At 40.2% G+C, this 24,021-nt stretch overlaps 1 protein-coding gene across 4 annotated transcripts in view; it reads right to left on the bottom strand.

The window, feature by feature from the left end:
- Nucleotides 1-6,627: 6,627 nt before the first annotated feature.
- The window catches only part of LOC4341008 (1,4-alpha-glucan-branching enzyme 3, chloroplastic/amyloplastic), a 29,834-nt gene continuing 12,440 nt past the window's right edge, over nucleotides 6,628-24,021 (bottom strand). For 2 of the 4 annotated variants that reach the window (XM_015788862.3, XM_015788863.3), the window contains exons 9-22: nucleotides 22,205-22,295; nucleotides 21,984-22,085; nucleotides 21,759-21,861; nucleotides 21,302-21,439; nucleotides 21,013-21,075; nucleotides 20,067-20,174; nucleotides 18,270-18,347; nucleotides 18,046-18,153; nucleotides 16,920-17,000; nucleotides 9,626-9,730; nucleotides 8,254-8,339; nucleotides 8,097-8,151; nucleotides 7,839-7,987; nucleotides 6,628-7,016 (exon numbers count right to left, since the gene is read on the bottom strand). In XM_015788862.3, coding sequence (XP_015644348.1) covers nucleotides 7,955-7,987; nucleotides 8,097-8,151; nucleotides 8,254-8,339; nucleotides 9,626-9,730; nucleotides 16,920-17,000; nucleotides 18,046-18,153; nucleotides 18,270-18,347; nucleotides 20,067-20,174; nucleotides 21,013-21,075; nucleotides 21,302-21,439; nucleotides 21,759-21,861; nucleotides 21,984-22,085; nucleotides 22,205-22,295 — 1,151 coding nt within the window. In that variant the 3' untranslated portion in view covers nucleotides 6,628-7,016; nucleotides 7,839-7,954. Of the gene's footprint in view, nucleotides 7,017-7,838; nucleotides 7,988-8,096; nucleotides 8,152-8,253; nucleotides 8,340-9,625; nucleotides 9,731-16,919; nucleotides 17,001-18,045; nucleotides 18,154-18,264; nucleotides 18,348-20,066; nucleotides 20,175-21,012; nucleotides 21,076-21,301; nucleotides 21,440-21,758; nucleotides 21,862-21,983; nucleotides 22,086-22,204; nucleotides 22,296-24,021 lie in introns of all 4 variants that reach the window. The other 2 variants (XM_026026329.2, XM_015788864.3) reach the window with 2 other exon arrangements.

Here is a 24,021-nt window from a genome sequence, read left to right as displayed (position 1 = left end):
CAAAGGTTGGAAAGTACCGGATTTCCTTCACAGGGACAGTCTGACCGGCTAGTAGGGCCAGTCTGATTGCAGGTATGTGGCCGGTCATACTGTCAGAGTCCGAGCCAGAGTCTGTTTTTGTCGGGCCTTGGGATTCCTTACTCGAGAGGCTATGTTTCGGGTTTCCTTTGGTTTCTACTCTGAGTTGGACGTGGAGGAGGGCCTGTAGAGGGCAAGACCAACCCCTATATAAGGGACAAAGCCGGTTCAAACAATTTACCACACAATCTACACAATCAATCGAATTATTCTCTTACTTTTACTTTCTAGCCATGTTTTCTACTTTATCCTAGCTTTTGTCCATCTTTGTTGATTTGCGCCGTAAATCGTCTGCCGTCGCTGCGAGAGTGCGATTACACCTTTGTAGGTTTGTCCCGTAAACTTTCCCTTTGCCCACGAGATGGGTACTTTATCCTTATATCGATCTGAATCAGCCTAGAGGCTGATTTTGATCTCTAAATCGGTTCTGATAGCCGTTTTAGCTTTTCTTTCTACAAAACCCATCTTGATTTGGCATTTTGCTAGATCGGGATGGTTGGCAACTCATAGTGTGGTGCTTGGGTCCATCTGGGAGCATCTCCGGTCGGATCCTAGTCAGCCTCATACATCCGCACTGTTGGTGAGGATGTTGAACCTTCATGTTCATCTCTTGCCATGTTGCGGGTATCCCGGTGTAATGTACCTACACGAAATTCTTTTATCGTCTGTAGGAGAATGGTTAAATCATGACAGTTGTACAAATGATACCCCGGGTTAGGTAACGGAATTTCATTCGTACAGCCAAGAAAAAAGAATATAAGAGAGTTATCTGCCCCATGCTTAAGTATGTGACCTTGCACTAAATAAGTTTCATCAACGGGGGGTGGAAATGTAAGCAATTTGATCATTAGGTATAACCCCAAGCCCATTCGCTATGCGAGTAATCAAAGAAGTGCACTCAATGAATGGTTAAACAAGAAAACTTGATGTTGTTTTTAAGTTAAAACTAGATGATGACCCATGCTTTGCTACAGGATATATGTTACATATTGGAGAAATAATGAAACGATTTTGATTGAAATATTATGAAAATGATTTGAGAATGATGATTTAGCATGTGTATGTTTAGTTTTTTATGAAATAAATTGTAGATATAATTACTATATGCTTGCACGTGGAGCTTTATGTGCTTAATGAGTTGATGTGGCATGCTTATATGTAGGTTTTAGGAGTTCTAATAAATACTATATTTGTATGTTGAGCTTTAGTTGTTTAGTGGGCATTAGCTTTATAGAAATAATAGATGGCTAGGTCATAGGATTGTAAAAATATTTACGAAAATTAGCTTTGTGCAAATGAACCTTGGACTTCCTTTAACCCTATTTGCATTAATCATGTTGTTGTGGTGGCTTGTGAGTACTCTATGTACTCACCGTTGCTATTTTCTCCTGTTTTAGACATGAAAGCAGGAGAAGAGGAAGACTCTGCTAGCTTGCTGGCATACTTAGCAGATGATCGAAGTGCTTATCGAAAACTAGGTCTAGTCAAGTGCCTATGGGCATGTCACTTAGGCCTACTACTATTTTGGTTTGCGTTGTTGTTTATCTAATACTCCCTCCGTTCCAGGTTATAAGACGTTTTGATTTTGGTCTAAGTTAAACTGTTTTAAGTTTGACTAATTTTATAGACAAATATAGTAATATTTATAATACTAATTTAGTTTCATCAAATCGATAATTGAATATATTTTCATAATAAATTTATATTGGGTTGAAAATGTTACAACCTTTTTCTACAAACTTAGTCAAACTTAAAACAGTTTAACTTTGACTAAAGTCAATACGTCTTGTAACCTGAAACGGAGGGAGGAGGACAAGGGAGTAGGACAAGACCATATTGATCCTTGTAAAGGTACTAATTCTTTCGAAAATGATGGCGCCCGGGCGTCCGATCCAGCCATAGAAAAATCGGGCTCCCCTCCCAGCACTGCTATCACGCTGCACGCCGCAGCCCTGGTGCCTCCTATGCCATGCAACCTCTGCCCCTAGCATCATGATGACGTCATGCAAACTTACTAAGCGAACTTTAAACTATTTTTTCTCTTAAATTATTTATCCAAACCCTGATCCGATTACACCATTAAATCCGTTGCAATTAAATCTTTAAAACAAGACCACACATGGATATAATCCGATGAAAAAAATATTTAGCTTATTATTGAATTATTTTTAAATGTTGCACGCAGTTCCACCAAGTAGATCAGAACTATTTCACTAAGTAGATCGAAAATGTTTCAATCGTTTGAAAAGCTGAAAATGTTTTGTTGATGTACACGGGGTTTAAGTGTTGCAATGGATTACATTGAACCAAATTGTTTCATCTAGCGATCTGACCACGTTTCACTGTCTTTAATAATTGAAACATCTATTCACTATTTGCTGAAACATTATTTTTATATAGGGTGAAACATCGTCTGGTTCTTTCGGAAACTGTTGTTTCACTACGTTATAGTAAAATGTTTTATGAGGTGATTTGGTTGGGTTTCAGCTTTTTTTACAAGACTGAAACATTTTCGATCTACTTAGTGAAACGATTCCGATCTACTTGGTGGAGTTATAATTATTAAAATATTATAAAGTACATGCTAAAACATTCCTAGAAGAACATGTGCAACATTTACAAATTATTACAAATTAAAAAGTGAAACATCATATGAATACTACATGAAACATTTAAATGATATAGGTGCAACATTAAAAACAATTCATTAATAAAGCTAAACATTTTTTTCATCAGATTATAGCCATGTTTAGTCTTGTTTTAAAGATTTAATTACAATGAATTTAGTGGTGCAATTGGATCATGAATTGGATAAGTAATTTGAGAGAACATGTAGTTTAAAGTTTGTTTAAAAAACTTGACACATTTAAAAAATTTGAGAGAAAAGGTAATTTGTTTTGTGCATGCAAGTACTACAAATAATATTTTCGTGCGTGCATGTTGTCCTAATTCAGAGCTGTGAGGACTCTGATGTTCTCTCTGGATGGGATGGCTGGGACGGGCGCCCGATTTTTTGTCCTCCGGATCGAGCGCCCGATCCCTAGGCGTGTCCTAATTCTTTGACTAAATTCATTTTGATATTTGTTTTGTACTGGCTATGAATGTGTGTACCAATATATGTGGTTTCCGGTGTTATAAAACGGGGGCCAACATCTGTAGTAGTGAAATTTTGGTTTTTGCATTGCGTGGAAAGCATGATCAGGTGTTTTGTATCGTGCTGGAGAGAGACGCTGCTTCACAATTCCCTTCATCATGTTCTAATATGTGTTCCGTTTGCATTGATAGCTAAGTTCACCATCTTTCTGCTTTCCCATAAACAAAGAATCTGAGACAAACACCGCTGAAGTGCAAGCACTGGAACAAATCGGAAACAGTGCGTGTGATAAACTCTGATCATATTGAAGGCCAAATAAACAGTGCCATGCCATTTTCAGAAAAGAGAGGTTCATGGCCTGATTGGATTAAGCCATTAAGGCCGATTCTTGCCCTACCAATTATTAGGTACTCCCTCCATTTCATAATGTAAGTCATTCTAGCATTTTCCACATTCATATTGATGTTAATGAATCTAGACATATATATCAATTTAGATTCATTAACATCACTAAGAATGTGGAAAATGTTAGAATGACTTATATTGTAAAACAGAGGAAGTAGTTCTAAATAGTACTTGCTAGCTATTTGAATCGAGACCAAACCTTGCCAATTTAAATGAGTTGCAACAATACAGCACTACCAAACTTTTGATATGGTTACAAGCCAAAACAACCCTCACTTCCAACCAGGGGAGGCGCTCGCTGTAACAGAGCTAATGCCATTGTAATCATGGGAATTGCTGTCCTCCGAGGGGCCAGCGTGTGGGGCAACAGCAGCGCTTGTTCCTTGAGGTGCACGGATCAAGCAAGGAGAGGATGGGGCGTGCGTGCGTCTGGATGGAAGTCACAGAACGAGATGAGACAGGCGATGGGGTTGCGGCGCTGCTTGGCCGGACATATTTCACATTTTTAACAGCACCACCACCACCTATAACCCCACCCCCAAACCCCCACCCCCCCCCCATCCCCAAAGCTTGTGTTAGGGTCACGCGAGAGAATGTTGAAATGTATATATAGGTTCAGGCCGCTTGAGAGCATGCTCTACTCCTGTGTTTTTCATTAAATGTTAAATGATGAAGTTTACAATGTGTTCTTAGATGTTTTGAACGCCAAGGGGTGCACTCACCCTTGGATGTGGCTTGAATGTAACTTAGAACCTTCTTCTTAGAGACACTGGTCCTCCTTTTATACATACATAGGGGGAGGCCAGCTCGCAGGAGTTGGTAGGATTAATCTAACAATATGGTACAATATGAATGTTCCATTTCCATATGAATTTAATCCCACTCCCAGAAGAGCAACCATAAATATCAAAGAGCATGGTGATAAAGGAAATTGAACATAGTTCAAAGGAAACATAAATCTTGCTGATAGAAACTTCGGCATAGAATTTCTCTAAATTATGGAGTTCAAAAGAACAAAGTAGAGAGAGAGAGGAGAGTATATTAACAGTTGTGAGTTTTTTCTTTTCTTTTACTCGAAACACCCAGGGGTCTTCCGGCTAGCTCCACAAGATGGTAGGCTAGACGACCTGGGTTCGAAGCCTTACCCCTTCTATTTTGTTTTATATTAGGTTCTTCCCTAATATTCGTGTCTTTTCTTTTACTTAGTGGAGAAGTTTTTTACAGCTGAGCCCTTCTAATTTTTTTTTATATTAGGTTCTTCCCTAATATTCGCGTCTTTTCTTTTACTTAGTGGAGAAGTTTCTTACAGCTGACGGCACATTTATAGGTAGTACCATAAAACAACATTGGGTAGAAATGTAGCACCAAAATCAATGCAAAAGTACCATTGCACAAAACTGAAATAATGTCAAGAAGGCAATGCAACAAAATTGGGCCTGCGGAAAATGTCAAAATTAATGGTAGCACATATGAGAAAACATTCTACATCGCAGCTGCAACATATGAAGCTTAAAAAGGCACCGCAAACCGGAGATGGTGAAACAAGCTGAACTTAAGTACAACTTGTTAACGCTATTGTAGGACTCAAACAGTCAAAATTCGCTGTATTTGTACATAATCTGAAGATCACAAAAGGAGAAACTTGGCAGGTCAAAGAAGTTTTGAATTAGATATTCATGCCATATGCTGTTAAAGTTATATGTTCTTACCAAAACAAAAACTTTTTGTACCACAGCTTACTTTCGAACTTATCATTGTCTGCTTGTACCAGAGTTGTAGTATTCTTTAGCTCTATACCTCTTATCCATAGGAGGCCTTCCTCCACTAAGAGCATCTCCAAGAGCATTGCTATCTCACTTTACAAGTTAAAATTTGGTAATTTTGAACAAAAATTGTACTCCAACAGACTAGCTATTTGAATGGCTAAGCCATTTGACTAGCTAAACTGCCTCCCTCACTGGCCAAACTTGGCCAGCCAAGCCGGCTAGCTATCCAGGGGACCCACGCCGGTTTCCCTCTCTCTCCACGCACATCCTCCATTGCCGAGCGCATGCAGCGGTGGTGGCATCCATTGCCGGCCTCGTCTCAGCCCGAGCGGAGGATGCAGGAAGCGGGAGCGGCGACGGCGGCTCGCCGATGACGAGGAAGATGAGCGGCAGCGGCGGCGGCGGCGGCGGCGGCGGCTCGTCAACGACGAGGAGGAAGATGAGTGGCAGCGGCGGCTCGGCGACGAGAAGGGGTAGTTCATCGACGACGAGGAGGAGTGGTGGCGGCGGCTCGATGACAACGACGGCGGATCTGGCGCCGGGAGGGCCGCGCGTGGCAGGTCCGGTGCCGAGCGGGCCCGCGTGCACGGCGACGGAGAGAAGCGCGCTGGTGGTGGGAGGCGCCGTGGGCGGCATATCCGGCCTCCGGAGGTGCTCGCTCGTGCGCGCTAGAGAAGGCCCGGCCAGCGATGCCGCCAACGTCACCGCGTCCGCCGACATCATCGTGTCCGCCGCCACGTCTCTCGCATCTCTAGCGCCGTCTGACTCCTCGTCCCTGCACGGCGGCCCCCTCCGTCGACCACCTCCCACGGACGCCTCGTCCGCACGCCGGCGGCTCACGAAAAGGGGAAGATAGAGGGAAGGAAAAAAAAGTAAGAGACTAACATGTGGGACCCACTGAAAGATTGGAGAGTGGGATGGAGAGACTGTTAGAGTAAAAGGCAAATATGACTCTAAATTTTTGGCCAATTGGCTAAATGGGCATTTGGAGAGTCTAAAATAGCCAATCTATTGAAGATGCTCTAACAGGTTTCTTTGGACAGCGCTATCTATTCTGGTGTGGATGACAAGTTGGCCTATATTTACGCTACGTTCGTTAGCCTGTGTACCCAACACGAACAGTACGCACCGAAAACGGAACGATCCATTAGCGCATGATTAATTAAGTATTAGTTATTTTTTAAAAAAAATTGGACCAATATGATTTTTTTAAGCAACTTTCATATATAAACTTTTGCAAAAAAAAACACCATTTAGCAGTTTGGAAAACGTGCACAGAGAAAATGAGGGCAAAGGAGCTGGGAACCAGCTGGAATAAACGAAGCCTTATTAGTTTCAATAGCACTCCTTACGAGGTTCCCAGCTGGAACAAACAAAGCCTTATTAGTTTCAATAGCACTCCTTATGAGCGTTTCACTGTGGAGCTATGAGTCTATATACTCTATAGCATCCTTGATTAAACTAGCCACGGTGCCACGCCCACACTAGGCATGGAATCAAGGTACACGAGTGAGCAGAACAGGCAATTTGAGGTCTAAATAAATACTGCAATACTTCATATTGTACCACAACAGAAGGTCAAATCAGAGACGTCGAACATCAACCCAACAATCTGCATCTGCATGGACATTCATACCTGAAGGATCCTCTCACTACGGTGGTGTTCTTTTCCCCTGAAGATTAAGATGAAGATTATGTTTATTACGTATAACGGGGTGGTATTAGCGTATAATTAATTGAGTTTTAATTATTACAAACTTGAAAAATAGATTAATATGATATTTTAGGGCAACTTTCATATAGAAAGTTTTCGCACGAAACACACCATTTAGCAGTTTGAAACGCGTGCCACGAAAATCTTAATCTCCAACTCATGTTAGAGAAAAGAACGGGACTATACTCCCTCCGTCCCAAAATAAGTGCGGTTTTGCACTATTCATGTCCAACGTTTGATCGTTCGTCTTATTTGATTTTCTTTTATGATTAGTATTTTTATTGTTATTAGATGATAAAACATGAATATTACTTTATGTGCGACTAATTTTTTAAAATTTCTTTATAATTTTTTTCAAATAAGACGGACGGTCAAATGTTGGACACGTATTCCCACGAGTGCACTTATTTTGAGACGGAGGTAGCAGTCATGTAGTTAAGTGTGTAACTGACGTGAACTGTTCTAGTTGTATTTTTTTTGTCTGTCTAGGAGTCTGCATGTGCAAAATTTTTTGACATACCTACCATTGCACTGTGCAAAGCATCTCCAGTCTGTGGACGATAGGATAAATATGCTCGAATATGAAAAAAAAATGTTTTACTTTCTTTTATTCTCTTTAAGACAAAGCTAAGGTCAGAATTGCATTCAGTCAAAAAGGGCATATGAAAACATAAGTGAGTTTCCATGTCACTGGGATGAGGTTTGCAGTAAAATGCATTGTTAATAAACCTATCAATGCAGATCATAATTACATGGGGAAAAGACCGCAAGTACCCATTACCTCAGTTTTTGCCATGCGAATCTTTAAGTTTGCAAGAGTTCAGATATTAACAGAGAAGTTCCGTCTTCTGAGGACCCGAATTGCTTGGTCTATCAACAATGCTCATCCTTGAGAATCTAAATTCTCAAAATTCGGACCAACTTGAATACCTGCAAGCGTGTGTATTCTTTTAAAAGAGAAGCATATCTGTTGTAATGGAGCTGTGGCAACAACCAACTCCAAGGAGTTCTGGCATCACATATCTTTACACCCACCCACCTGAGCACTCCTAGATGGTAATGTCAATTCCAAGGAGTTGCGGCAACCACCAACCCTATATGAAAGTAACAATGCTTATTTGATTGCAAAATATGGATACCTCCAGATAAAATAATAAACTCACAATGTATATCATATGAAAACTGAAAAACAGCACCTATTGTCACTGGTTCTTTTCATATATTGATTGCTCGTCAGCTCCCCACGTCCACCATATTTAGTTTCATCTGTGTTCAATATAAGCTGGCCAAATGATAGAAGCACAATAACTTCAGTGCTGGGAACACAACTCTAAAGAGCAAACAGATATAAAATACATGCCATTGCTGGTTCTGAAAATCCACACCCGCAATTGTTCAATAAATTCAGACTCAAGTACTTCAAGAATCTAATAGTTGTTCTTATTCTCAGCATTAGTAATGAGCTAATAAAAATTTCAAGATTTTCTCGAGGCATGAAACAAACTGTTCAGGATTTAAAGCATCAAGTCATTAACTATCATGGCAAAGTTTTCTGATGTATGCATCAAGCCTAGATTATAAGCATTTAGTCCTTTCACACACTTCTATCCCATGTCAATTAGTTTCAACTGACAAATGTAAACAGCAAATTATCATTTGGGTGCAAATAACAAAAAATATGAAGCACAAAACCAAGAAGTACAAGAAGTAGAAAATTAAGAGTTGATAGAGTTTCTCTTGTCACCCTATGTAATTACATTTTTGAAATGGGCTGCAACACTCAGTGATCTGTCCCCTTTGTGATCAAAGTGAAGAATCCATCCAACACATTTTGATCTCTTGTGTTTTTTCTCGCCAAGTTTGGATGGCAATCTTCTTGAGACTAGGGTTAGCCGAGGCTGCGCCTCAGCCCTCTACCGACCGCTTTCTGAGGTGGTGGAGCCAAGCAACCAAGAACCGGCTGAAGGAGGTGAGGAAAGGGATCAAGTCCTTGGTAACCTTACTAGCTTGGGAGATTTGGAAGCACCGCAACGACTGCATTTTCAACGACGCCAATCCTAGAGTAGCAACAGTCTTGCAAGTGATAGAAAACGAGGGCCATCTTTGGGGTGTTGCTGGAGCTTCTTGCCTTCAAAAGCTCCTGAGTGGGACGGCTAACCTAGGCAACTAAGTTCCCCGGGTAGTCTAGTATGTGTGGGTCTCGGTAGGAGGGCTCGGGTACTCCTACTTTGTAATTTTTTTTTTTTTTTTTGCTTTTCTTTGTGTTGTGTTTTTGTATTGTTTTTTTCTTCCCCTTAGTGAAATGAAATGCAGCTCTCCTGCTTTTTCGAGGAAAAAAAATACATTTTTAAACCGAAAACTAGTGAGGAGAAACAAAAGTAGAAATTCACCTGCAGTATTTTGGTAAAAAAAAAGAGAGTATTTTGGTAAAAATATCACTACGAGTAGTTTTTACATTTTTACATATTCATTTTATTTATCAAAGTGTCAGGTGCTCCAACATTTTTATATGTGCCTGCCACTTGCATATTTACAAAAGAATAAGTTCATACAAACAGCATTAGTTACCTGATATTCACCAGCTTCATCCACACCAACAGAATAGAGCTGATAGGAGGCGTCAGGATTGAAATTGAAAACAAAAAGGAAAGGTCCTCTAGTAAAATATATGATCTGCAATATGAGTACTATAATTAACACCGAAGTAAAAAAAAGGAACTGAATGCAGACATAACATGATTTAACTCAAGAGTACAATATTTTTCCCTTTTGTTCCCTCTGCAACATGTGTACTTAACCCTTATGTGATAAGCCCCATCAGGCGGTCAGTTCAGGTGCCTACGTGGATCAGAATATTGATACTTTGTTGAAACGAGGAAATAGTCTACTTAATCCCCTGTGAGACAGTATTCTACCCCTTCAAGTACAAAGACCGGTTCAGATAAGGAAAATAGTCCAATTTAACCCCGTCAACTCAATATCAAGGGAGAAAAATCAGGGAGAAAAATCAGCCGCTACCAGCAGTGTGTCACTATCTGCAGGATAGCAGCTTCTACCAACACCCATGTTGAACTAGGGGAACTCTTTGTCCTTCATGACAGCACAAACAGAGTTCATGAGGCTCCCACATCGCGTGAGCACCCCACATCTATACTAATATAAAAAGGAGGAGTTGTACCCCTCCAATCCTACAGGCCAAATCAACTAGATCAATCCCTACCATCCATCCGTTAAGCCAAATAATCTCATCCATCAATCCGATTCCATCCTCGGCGACCTTATCCTCTCCACCACACTTTCCGCCCACACCCTCGCCCCCGCACGATAACTCTGCGCGCTCGCTCCTTGATGACTCCTACCGCTGCCCCGCATCCTCCAAATCCCGTGTGCCACGCTGCGACACGGAGCTCCTTTCCCACCTCCGTCGCCTCCGCCGATCCCCCACTGTCGTCCTCACTCTTCCCTTGCCGCCGCTGCCGCCGCCGTTGTCTCACGATGGTGCCTTGTGAGGGACCTTCCCTAATGCTGGGACGTCGGACCCATCACCGCCTCCACTGCGCCACCATCGTCATGAGGCGTCCACCCCGTTGCGCCCCCTCATCACCGCATCCAACTCTGCCACATCCTAGGTTGCTCTCCGCCGCCACCATGTGAAGATGTCGCGCCGGTCGCCCTCGGCCGAATCGCTGTTCCGCTTTTCCGCTGCCACTGCTGTCTCATGATGTGACAAAACCCTCTAGCGCTGACGAAGTGGATGAGGGGTGGCGCTGTGGAGGGGTGCCTGGTGTCGAAGGGATTCACGAGACTCCCCAGTCCCCATGCCTACTGGTCCTGAGCTATTCCCCATGAGTTAGCTGCAATTTTGTGTATACCTTCGATGTTGATTGGGCATCGATGTCAGAACTTGCTCATTTGTTGTGAGATTTAGACTTTCATATGCAGCGGGTTTCTGAAAGGTGTGGGCTATTGATTCTCACTGGTAGGAGACTCAGTTTGGGCTACGAATCAATGTTAGCAGACTCAGTTTGGGCTACCAATTCTCTTCTGGGATATTATCAATTTCTACATTAATATCAAAAGAGCTCTCCTACCAGACACATTCTGAAAGCACTGATGTTAGAAGAGATGGATTTGGAAGGTAAGCACAAATATTATGCTGATTTCAAGATGGATTTGGAAGGTAAGCACAAATATTATTCTGATTTCATTTCTATCTGAATTTGTTGTAAGCCAATGGCAGATTTCATGTGGAGGTTTACAGTCCGCTTGATCCCTCAGATTTCATTTAGCCAGTATACATACCCAGATTCTGATTACCAAAATGCTGAAGTATTGAGTCCAACGGTATAAATCTGCATGAATGTTTTGGTTATATTTTTTAATTAGCTGACCTTTGATTTTTAGTTAAGTATACAATATCGTACACTGATTTCTCCCTCTGTCAATCATAATAAAAAAGATGCATGTCATTCCTTATAATATATTGCTGGATTCCAGCTGAAATTATATTTTCCTTTATAACTTCACCAAAGTCCAGAATGGTTTTGATATGGATAATGGGCTCTGATTAACTTTCATTTTTTAATCTCAGATTTACCCATTGGATTGCATCTCAGATGTACCCATTGGTTTTCATCTTAGATTTTGGAAGGTCTTCAATTGCTAACTTCTGGTAATGTATACATATGATTTTCCTCTCTGCTGAATTAAACTAAAACCACATACATGCCCACATTCTGATTGTGGTGTCACAGGAACCGAATGAATGCCATTCAATTGGTTTGTCTAATGGAAATGAGTGGACTACAACAATATCGACAATGAGGTGAATTGTTCATCCTCTTTATGCTAGAGCAAAAATACATTGTGTCCAAATTAGGTTTTAGAATTATATTGTGGCTTCTGGCTCTATAATAAAATAATTGCTGTTGCATCCTCTGCTTTAGCTTGCTAACAATAAAACTATTTACTGCAATTGCACCACACTATACTGGTATATACAAAAAGTTAAGTGGAGAGGAACACTTTGGTGATGACAGTAAGATTATGTGCTTATATTTTGTAATTCGATACTAAAAATTTGAATTTTGAAAATGTGAAATGCTAATTAAATAACATATGGGCACTTTTCCTGCTCTAAATAAATGCTCTAGAAATACATGAATGAATAACTACCATAGCTTTTATGCTTTCTGATGCTTACACAGGTATGTTAATTTAACATCAAGTATTGGTTAATTTCAGAGCTGAGATGATACACTGAAACTTTTTTTAGTGAGAAAAAATTTAGGGTGCATCTCAAGTGTTACAAAGTTTCATGCTATGAAAATTTCCCAGTCTCCCCTGTTCTTTGCTCTTCTAAATAAAATATTACTGCTTGAATGTAGCAGTGTGTTGCCACAACATATTGGGCATGCACAACTCATTTCATTGGATCTTTGTTCAATATTGTATCACTTTAAGCATAATATGAGCTAGCAGATTTGAAAAATCTGATAATTTGTTTTTTTAGGTGTGGGAACATAAATGATGAAATTGTGGTCTTTTGAATTTCAGTACGATTATCATTTAAATTGTATATTGTACAAATATTTACATCTTTATCTCTCTTTTTTTTGAATAATGAAACTTATACTGAATGCACTAGATGATGATGATGTTCATCTTTTGCAGTAATTTTGGGTGAATTCAGCTTATAGAACAGGAGATCAGATTTATTGTTTTACCTATTTTCTTCAAACTATTTTTGTTCTGTGTAGTGCTGATGCTGAGAAAAGAAGGTCATATTTGTTATTCTTTTGTAGAAAAAAGTAATGCTACGGTAGTTATCTCTCCATTAATTTTAGGGCATGTTAATCTCCTAAGTTCTTAGGCTGACTTATACAATGCGTTGTGTAGATTGATTGATACTCAAGGTTAAATGGTGGCTCACTTGGAGAAATCTATCTATGTTAAGAAACATATCTTATATATCTCATAATGTTCAGAAAGTATCGATATCTTCTCTCTGCTTTTAGAAGTAATTGTCTCGAAAGCATATGATCTACTATAGTACTATATCCTGCAGGTATTAATTAAATTGTATAGTGACTCTCCTATGACTTGTGAGCACTCAATCATTCTACAGGTATACAATTCAAGTCTTGAACAATTCTCTTTGTTAGAACTTTCAATTTTAGTTCATGTAGATGTTGTTTCAAGTAAGGAAGCTACCATGTTTGGAAACTCCAGTGTCTGCGGTCTATTAAGCAAGTGTTGCTTATTATTATTTTAGCCTTTTTATCTTTCTCTGGCTGTGATTACATATGTAGGTCGGTGGGACTTCAAATGTAGTATGATGTGAGGCTTCAATTGCTGCAAACAACCTATATCTGTAGGGATTAATACTCCATTTACTATCCTTCCATGTGTGCCAGGTCCAAGGCAATCTCTTGGCACAATTAGAGATGTTGGATTATATTACTTCTCTGGCTTTCCTGGATAGGGAGCAAAGCATTGTTACGTTCTAGGTCTATTTGGTGAGGTCGAGAAAGCATAACAACCTACAGTGGGCAACACCGTTCCAACATTCAATGTTTGTTGATCTTTCCTTTGTTTAGGGTTTTTTTTTTCTGATCATTTCATCCTAACTGAAACGTTTATTTTTCCCTGAACTCAGTGGCAACATTGTAGGCATATGCAAGCAAGTTTACTACTCATATGTTCACTTCCTATCATATTAGAATGCATCATAATCTGACATGCACGATATGTTTAGCACTTCGGCCAGTTCCACTGTAATATTTGCTGGTACTTATGTGTGAAAAATGCATCTATCATATATTGTATGACTAATCATTGCAGTGAGACAGAGCAGTATATGGTGATTTTTTTAATCTAATCCCGGCATGGATAATTTGTTTAACTGCCTATCATCCAATTGACTGTATAAGTTCACATGAAAAATTGAAGCTTACGCTCACTGTTATAGCAAAATTATTGAGCTAACTTTGTTGAAACTCAAACCTTTATGCTCTATGCTTCCTGATTTTCATGTTTACCAACACACTGACAACACCCGTTTCCCCTGAACAGTTTACATTCTTAACCATAAGATATGATGATGTGGGGGATGCATTCTTAACCATGATGATGTGATTCTTTGGCGTGGATGCATCTTTGTATGAAACCTTAGGTCCCATTCGATTCTTCAACAAGGATGAAGATTAAATGCGCAACCAAAACAAGACAAGTCATTAGCATATGATTAATTAAAATTTAATTATAAAAAATTTAAAAAATGGATTTATTTATTTTTTTATAACAACTTTTATGTAGAAAGTTTTCGCACGAAACACACTGTTTAGCAGTTTAAAGAACATACTAACGGAAATCGAGAAAAATTTTATATCTTGTTGGAGTTTAGAATGGAGTGACTACGAAACTCTCTTTATCATGAAGAATTTACTTGGAAGCGTAGAAATGAAACTCTGTTATTACGGAGAATTCATATGGAGGGTACTGCATAGAAAATGGCCACACTCATTGCTCTACTTTTGTAATCGTTAGTAAAGTATATGTCAAAACGTGCCTTGCACGTGCATGCTAACTAGTCGCTTCAACAATCCGACATGTTCAAGTTCATACATACACGGCTGCACACCTGCAGGGTCGTGGGCATCCCACTTGATGCTATAGGTGCAAGTAGGGCAGCCACTTTGCTGACCTGCCAGCCACCCATGCAAAGAAATGCCACAAAATCATATGGCTAAAAACACATATTAGCTAACTGTCACACCTAACTGTCATGACCTGTCTCCCGCCACACCTAACTGTCATGACCTGTCGCTTCTGCAATAAGGATTGCGCTGGCTTCCATCAGTGGCTCCCCAAGAAGGGTAATGGTATATTGCGAGTAAATTGTATTGGTGGTACACAAACTTATTAGGTAGGTACAATTTAGTACATAAACTTGTAAAATGCTCGTTTCAGTACACGAACTTGTCTAGTTCGTGCGAATGATAACCAAAATAACTTGATAATGTTAATTTTATGAAGTGATGTTGATTAGGATGTGGCATACACACGTGTAGTGAGTATGCATAGGACATTCAATATTTATAAATTTGGTCTCTACTTTATTCTTCACCATGGAAATGATGAATTTCATATATTTCTAACCTTTATACCATTGCTCGTTTTTTTAATCATTTTCTAGTATCACTATATCATATTCTATTTTTTATTGAAGAGGTGTATATCTAATAGCAACCTTCTCAGATATATGCCCTAAATCAATAAGATTAGCAATGTAGTGTCATTTTCGCCTTCCTCCGCACGCACCAGACAGGTTTATGCACCAAAATGAGCATTTTACAAGTCCGTGTACTAGATTAAACCCACCTAACAAGTTCGTGTACCAACGATGCAATTTACTCGGTATATTGCTATACTGGTTTTCCACTTGTCATGGTGGGTTGATTCCAGTGCTGCTGTGCATGTCCCTAACTCTATGCACGCATTTCATTCAATAAGGACCATAACAAGGGGGCCCGAGAGAGCTTACAGTCACTAATGGTGAACACCGGGGGGGGGGGGGGGGGGGGGGGGGGGGGGCGGGGGTGGGGGGCTTAGAGTCGCTAATGGTCAAGAGGCTGAAGTATAGGTTGTTGGATAACTTTCATTGAGTTTGGAAAGCGGCTTCATCCTTCATCTAAATAATGTTCTCTATGTCCCATCCATGAGAAGGAATTTAGCTTCAGTTCCCGTTTCAGGCCTTGATGTTTTTTATTGTGTCATTGGAAAATGCACCTTACGAACAATTCCTGGCTCTTTGACTAAGTATCTTGAAGAAAATGGAATAGTGGTTTAATATTCCATTCCTGACAAATCTCAATAATATGGAGCAGCTGAAAGGTATAACTTTATAACCTTATGGACTTGGTACGGAGTATACTAACCCACTCTAGTTTAGCAGATAATTTATGGATGGAAGCTTTAAAGAAAGCAGAGCATATGTTAAACACTCTCCTCAGTAAATCAGTGTGTAAAACACCTTATTATGATCTATGGACTAGGATAACACCAAGTTTGTTTCTGCAATAATCTTTGAAGTGGAAAAGATCTACATGAAATTTTTCTAAGAGTTGCACACAACAACAACAATTTCAATTTTTCAAGATTTGGACTACGGATTGTTTATGTTGATTGGAAACCCTATCAAATGCAATGGTATTGCAATATGCTACGCATTTTAGAGGGATGATAGTTGTTAAAGGGCATTTTAAGGCCTTGTTTAGTTCCAAAATTTTTTTCCCAAAAACGTCACATCGAATCTTTAAACACATGCATGGAGCATTAAATATAGATAAAATGAAAAACTAATTGCATAATTTGCATGGAAATTGCGAGACAAATCTTTTGAGCCTAATTAGTCCATGATTAGCTATAAGTGCTACAGTAACCCACATGTTCTAATGACGGATTAATTAGGCTTAATAAATTCGTCTCGCGGTTTCCAGGTGAGTTATGAAATTAGTTTTTTCATTCATGTCCGATATCCGGTTCGATGTGACACCCAAAAATTTTCTTTTCGCAAACTAAACAAGGCCTAAGTATAGGGAGAGTTTCCCCACCTTTCTGCTTCTCTTCTACTGATATTGCCTACTTTTAAACTGGTATGACAACATACTGTATTTTTGGGGCTAAAAGGTACAATTGTTCACACATTTGCTTTCTCTATCCCTAATCCAACATTATGCATGTTTATAATTAATACTATGATTAAAATGATAAAGTTACCAAAATAAAAGAACAAAAAAAGCATCACCTTTATTAGTTTGTAAAATAGGTTTGATCTTCTGTTAACAAAAGATGTACATACCATGCTAGTGTCATCACAGTGATGAACAATGGGTGAACCCCCAGAAATTAGCCTCTCTTTGCCATCTAAGCTCATGATATCCTGGGATGAAATTGGTACGTGTTAGTTCAAATCATTCACATTCATAGCACAACAATGTTTTGAGCCAGCCATCAATAGTTGAAATATAAAAGAGATTCTTTTGTTATTGTAATAGAAAACAAATTCTGAAGAAACATCAGATTCATTAAAAACTTATTTTCGGTATCAAGAACCAGAAAGGACATCCAGGACTTGTTTTTCCTATGCCCTATGAGTCGTACAATATCTACTATCTACAGTGCATTTTTAGGGGGGGGGGGTGTGGGGGGTCACCCTTGACGCTTGTGACAAATAAATCAGACCATTTTGTTCAAAAGTTTTCAACTCAGAACTTGTTTTATTGGGGAAAATGCAACAAAAACACAAAAATGTCTCTATGGTCAACATGTATAGCTCATTTTCTGTAATAAAGGGTGTTGATTCTCTATACAAATCCAAATATTTTAGGACCCGCTGATAAAACTGGATGTTTGGTAACCTAAAGTCTAGCTGAAAACCTGATTATGTGCTGCTGAAAAGCTTAGCTTGCATTGCATATTGGCATACATATAGTACATGTGGAGGCAGCAGCTACTAGACTTTTCTCCAACAAAAACTAGATAAACTTTTGGATAAAAGTGGCACGCTTTTCGAACTGCTAAACGGTGCGTTTTGTGCGAAAACTTTCTATATTAAAGTTGTTCTAAAATATGACATTAATCTATTTTTCAAGTTTGTAATAATTAAAACTCAATTAATCACACGTTATTACCACCTCATTTTGCGTGAAACACTTAATCTTCATCTTCAGGAGATTCAAACACCACCTTGTTGGCTAAGAAAGCTTACTGTGTAAGACTACTTGACTTGCTGACCAAGGAAAAACATACGTGACTTACTAGCAGGTCTAGCTTATTGGAGAAGGAAAAAGTTCTACTGACCTATACTATGCTTACTAGCTAAGGAAGAACTACTAATAGTACTGATTCAGAGATTACATGTTAACAGATGTCACATGTTTTCAGCAAAGACTGTTTTCCTTGCCTCCTAACTTGTAATTACATACCTTGTCAAAGTTGAATATATGTTTATGGACACCCTTGTCCAGCAGTTCCCATTGCCGATTAGCTAGGCAGAAGGAATAGTCATTGCTTGACATAGGAAACTCAATTCTCTGAAATAATAACAAAAAATGCTTAGAAGGTCTACTGCAAAAAATGAGAGATCAAGCTCACAAAATTGAAATTGAAGTAAGGCTATCAAATTCTGAATGTAATGTAGGTACCTCACCTTTGGATGTGCAAATTCATTTCCAATGAAGTTGAGATATGCACCACCACTTGTTGTAAAAGTAATTAGTTTGATTATCTGAAACATGTGAAAGAAGATTATTTTTGGCAGAACGTAAAATTTATTGCTCATCAATTCCTATGATAAGGAATGTCATAAAATAAAATAAATACAGAAAGCCTATAAACACAGAGGTCCCTTATCTCATACCAGTCCAGCTGAGCTACAGCTTGCTTAGAGGATGAGCTAGGTTGGATTTGAGGCTATGAAGATTAAAGTTGGCCAAAATAATTCAGGCAACCTTACCTGACCAGCATGTGGCCAATAATGTTCACCATCTGCACTGACACACAGCAGTGCGCTACTGTCATAGGCTTGGAGCATGGGCTCTATGTGTAGCAGGTCACTAGTAGGGATGCACGTGGGAATATGGGGTCAAACTCACATGGGTTTACCCATCAAATTTCAGGCCTGTTTAGTTCGCGAATGAAAATTTTTGGCATGTCACATCGGATATACGGACACACATTTTAAGTATTAAACGTAGACTAATAACAAAACAAATTACAGATTCCGCCTGTAAACTGAGAGACAAATTTATTAAGCCTAATTAATCCGTCATTAGCAAATGTTTAGCACCATATTGTCAAATCATGGCGCAATTAGGCTTAAAAGATTTGTCTCGCAATTTACATGCAATATGTGTAATGAGTTTTTTTTTTGTCCATATTTAATACTCCATGCATGTGTCTAAAAATTCGATGTGACAGGGTGAAAAATTTTTGTTTGGGTACTAAACAGGGCCTTCATGGGTCAGCATGGGTCGACCCACCATGGCCATATAGAGGTGGGTCGACCCACCTGCCTCCTACTGAGTATGCACAGATGCTCAGCCGTCGCCGCCATCTGCATCACCTCCCAGTGCTTTGTCCTACCACCTCGTCCCTGCGCTGTTCTCGGCCCTGCGCCATTGTTCCTGGCTACCACTGAAGAAAGGGTTGGCTCAGATGGATCGATTTGGCACTGCTAGGCGCGCAGATTGTTCTCCATCTGCTATAGGTCAAGTGTGGGATTTTCATCTGATTGTATTCAGATCCATTCTTGAGTGAAAAAATTCAGAGCAATTGGTTTGCTATGTATGAGTTTATATGCTCGGATTGTGTTTGTCTGCTCAGATTTTCAGAAGCATTTCTCTGTGCCGCATCAATTGGTTTGCTCGCATGCATGGGATCTGCTGGTTTGTGCGTTGATTTGCAAGCTGCGCCTGAATGCACAAGGGGTCAGGGTCAATGGGTCAATGCATGAGGTTCCATGAGTCAATGGGTCAAGCAAAGATACGTGGGTCAGCTTGACCCGGCCTGTAATTTATCACCTTGGGTACCATGGGTCAGACCTCGAGTCGACCTATGTGTATCCCTAGTTACTGGGCCAGCCACGCAGCAAGGCAAGAATGCTTCTCATCTAGATATTTCCTCATCTTAAAATTAGTTCAGATCAAATGCTTATCTCTTGTTTGTTAGCATATCTATTAGTATCACATGTTAGGGGCAGCTATGAGAAGCCACCTGATCATGTTCTTGCCATCCGACCTACCTCCAACTAATGTTTTCCCTGTCATGAACTAAGTTCATGACACTACCATAACCAAATGCAAAGAACTGACCAAATGCAAAGAACTGACGATGTAAACTAAATATTTTTCATCATTTCCTACAGGGGCTATACCAAAGAAATTAAGAGGTGCAATAATGAATCAAAGTATACAATATTAAAATTACAAGTTAGGGATAGTCATACATTGAGCAATGAGGAAGCCCTGAAAATCAAATCATTGTCAACAGAACTATTTGAACACTTTCCTTCATAAAGAATTATTTCAGCAAAAGATTTCCGCCCTGATATTGACTGTACCAAAATATTAGATGTGAGAACCTAATCACAAAGTTTGGTGAGAAAATAAATAATGAATATATTTCTCAAATGTTTCAGTTTGGCTTTCATGAATACACATCTAAAGATTCCTATAAAGTAAAGAAGCAGCATGCAGAAAACCACGTAGAGTGTCCCTCCATAAGGATTCCAAAAATATTTGATTAGGATTCCAGAAAACATAACTAGGATTCTGAAATTCATGGACATATATGCATTACGCAAGCATAGTATCAGTACAAAAGACAATGAAGCATGAGTTTTACACATCTGCCCATGCCCTTGTTCAAACCAATCTCACAATATTATGATACAGCCAGCTATTCAGCAATGTCTAAGCAGAGAGCACCAAAATATGCATCTTAAGAAAAGAGCACCAACATATGTCATTATAAGGTACGTTCAGGGAAAAAACCATGCCCTAGAGAGATAATTGAACAAATCTCTAAATTTAAGGAAATGAGGTACAGTGTCAATATACAAGAATTATCACTAGTGAAATAATTGAGACTTTTATTGCGATTAAGCCCAATATGCCAGGATAAAAATGGCTACCATATGCTAGTAGCAAAATGCACTATACACAGTTAATCAAATTGGTCAAGTTTCTCAGAAAGTGACTTGGTAAAAGAATATTACACTATGGTGAAATAGAAGTTTGCTGTTTCTAAGCATGATATAATAACATATTAACATTATATGTTTTCTCAACCATGTGCAGGATCTGTGCTGTTTCTTTCAGTAAGAAGAGATTACAGTAATAATAACATGATATAATTAGTAGCAACAGACAAAATTAGACAAATAGTATCACCTGGTTGTGATTTTCGACGTAAGATAGCATATTACTGTTGTTGTTTACTAGTACTCTCATAATCTGTGACAGCATAGTCCAAGATAGTCATTGGATAAGAAATATGATACTTCAACAATAACAAATGCAGGGAAACTATAATTGGAGATTTGGAAAACCATTGTCCTGGCATATAATCATCAAGATGGAATTCCATAAGGAAAATAATGCATAAACTGAAACCCTGAATTCCCAAGACATCTTGCCACACAAACGATGGCATGCAAAAATATTTAGATAGCATGCAGACCTTATTCATGCTCCATTCTTGCTCAGGAACATTTTCAAGATGCCACAACCACATTTCAGGAATTGAAAGATTGACCCAGTAATCAAATCCTAATCCGCCTTGAGTGGTTGGCTCACATAGCCCAGGATAAAATGTTGCCTGTATAAACAAAACACTGTAAAAAAAACTGAAGGACCAACACATGCCAAACTAACACAATATTAGTTTGGAAATTGCAACTAGTATCCATTTTAATAGGTAGAGATAGCGACCTACAGTCACTAAATAGAAAGCATGTATGCCTATGACTCTGTTAGACAGGCATCTCAGTGTTACAATAGTTGCAACCGAAGGGCAGTACCAAGTTGCACATTGGTGATAACTATATCTCAATACCAAACTGCATATCTAAAACTGATAATTATGTGACGTGAACATAAATTTACAGGAAAAGAAACCAAGTATAACAACAACTTACATCCTCAGCTATTGTTATAATATCTGGATGAAGCTCATGCAACATCTCATTTGCTATAATTAAATATATCAGCGCATCCTCATCGACGTATTGATTGTAATACCTACAATTAAGAATTTAAGATTATAAAGAGCAGATATGGTTCTGGAAAATTGTAGAACATCAACATACTGCAGAAATGTAGTGACTAATGTTTTAGGAAAATAGTGAAAGCGTAGAACTTACTCTTCAGTGGCACCAGTGAAAGTAGAAAAGCCATTATGAGTATATAACATAGAAGGCAGTGAGTGAAACTGGAATCCATCAACACGGTATTCAGTGACCCACCTAGTAAAATTAGCCAGATGTCCTTAAGTTACTGGTAGATTATAGAACAGAAAAGAATCAAATTTTGATAGTATTCGGAACATAAGACAGCAGCATGAAAGCATATGCTTAGATTTTACCAATTTAAATTAGACAATAAGAAGTGTAGAACATCAATATCATCATATTTGAACATTCTGGTACCCCAGTATTTGTGGTGCCCTCGTTTTCCTGCCAAGGATCAATTACAACAAGGATGTTGTAGTAGCAAAGAAGCATAAAAAAAAATCAGTCTTAGGGAAATACGAAATTTAAGATGTGTAGAACATATGAAATTTAAATAATACAACATGTCAAACCACATGCAGCATTCAACATTGTTGGAGGCATGCCATGAAGCCCTTCGGCCGGACCTGCCGAAACTATAGTACCAGCAAGGATTCAAGCCAAAGACGTCAAGGCCATTCAGGCGAAGCCCTATGGCGAAAGCCATAAGCGAAGATGGCGAAGGCTGGAAAGCCGCGTCGGTATTCCGAAAGTAAAGGCATCTCGGGCGAAGGCATCTCGGGCGAACTACAAAGACTTCGCCATGACGAGTTCGGCATCAAGGAGGCCCAACAGGCCGCCCCTGGCCTTTTAGGCCCGTTTGCCATAGACCAGGCCCAGCCTATCAGCCCATTAAAGGCCCATATGTTCAAATGACATTGCATACCCATGTAAATGTCCCTTTCATAAGGGCAACCATGTAAAATCCCCTGTAACCCTAAATCCTAGAAGGTGCAAGCTTGTGCTAAGGCTATAAATAAACCTCTAGGGCCATGTAATGGGGGGATCCCCAAAAATATTTCACGAATCAATACAATTGCTTTTACATGAGAACCACGCCTTTCGACGTGGCATAGTTGTCCATTCGACAACAGCTGGCGCCGTCCGTGGGGAACCCAGACCGAAAAGGCGAAATGGAACCCCTTTCACCACACCCACACCCTTCGCCACAGTACCCGCGCGGTACGGCGACAAGGGCTTGGGGCGAAAGTGAGTTAAGTCCAAGCTGGGGGGCTACGAAGCCGCCCAAGCCTCTGGACACCTTTCGCCACACGCCACGCCCTTCGCCATAGTGCCAATAAGGCACGGCGTCAAGGGCTGCGGGCGAACAGGTTTCGCCAACCCACGCCCTTCGCCATAGTGCCAATAAGGCACGGCGTCAAGGGCTGCGGGCGAAGAGGTTGGTTGCGGGCGAACAGGTTTCGTCCACCCACGCCCTTCGCCATAGTGCCAATGAGGTACGGCATCAAGAGGTTTCGTCCACCCACGCCCTTCGCCATAGTGCCAATATGGCACGGCGTCAAGGGCTGCGGGCGAACAGGTTTTGTCCACGCCATACCCTTCGCCATAGTACCAATGAGGTACGGCGTCAAGGGGTGCGGGCGAACAGGTTTCGCCCACCCACGCCCTTCGCCATAGTACCAATAACGTACTGCGTCAAGGGCTGCGGGCGAACAGGTTTCGCCACACCCACGCCTTGCGCCATAGTACCAATAAGGTACGGCGTCAAGGGCTTGCGGGCGAAGAGGTTTCGGCCACCCACGCCCTTCGCCATAGTGCCAATAAGGAACGGCGTCAAGGGCTGCGGGCGAACAGGTTTCGCCAACCCACGCCTTTCGCCAAAGTGCCAATATGGCATGGCGTCAAGGCCTGCGGGCGAAGAGGTTTCGCCACACGCCATACCCTTCGCCATAGTACCAATGAGGTACAGCGTCAAGGGTTGCGGGCGAAGAGGTTTCGTCCACCCACGCCCTTCGCCTTAGTGCCAATAAGGCACGACGTCAAGGGTTGCGGGCGAACAGGTTTCGCCCACCCGCGCCCTTTGCCACAGTACCAATAAGGCACGGCGTCAAGGGCTGCGGGCGAAGAGGTTTCGCCACACGCCATACCCTTCGCCATAGTACCAATGAGG

The sequence above is a fragment of the Oryza sativa genome, chromosome 6, assembly GCF_034140825.1.
Source record: "Oryza sativa Japonica Group chromosome 6, ASM3414082v1".
Taxonomy (NCBI): Eukaryota; Viridiplantae; Streptophyta; class Magnoliopsida; order Poales; family Poaceae; genus Oryza; species Oryza sativa.
Note: the sequence above shows the minus strand (reverse complement) of the source record. Positions and strands in the feature narration are given on the sequence as shown.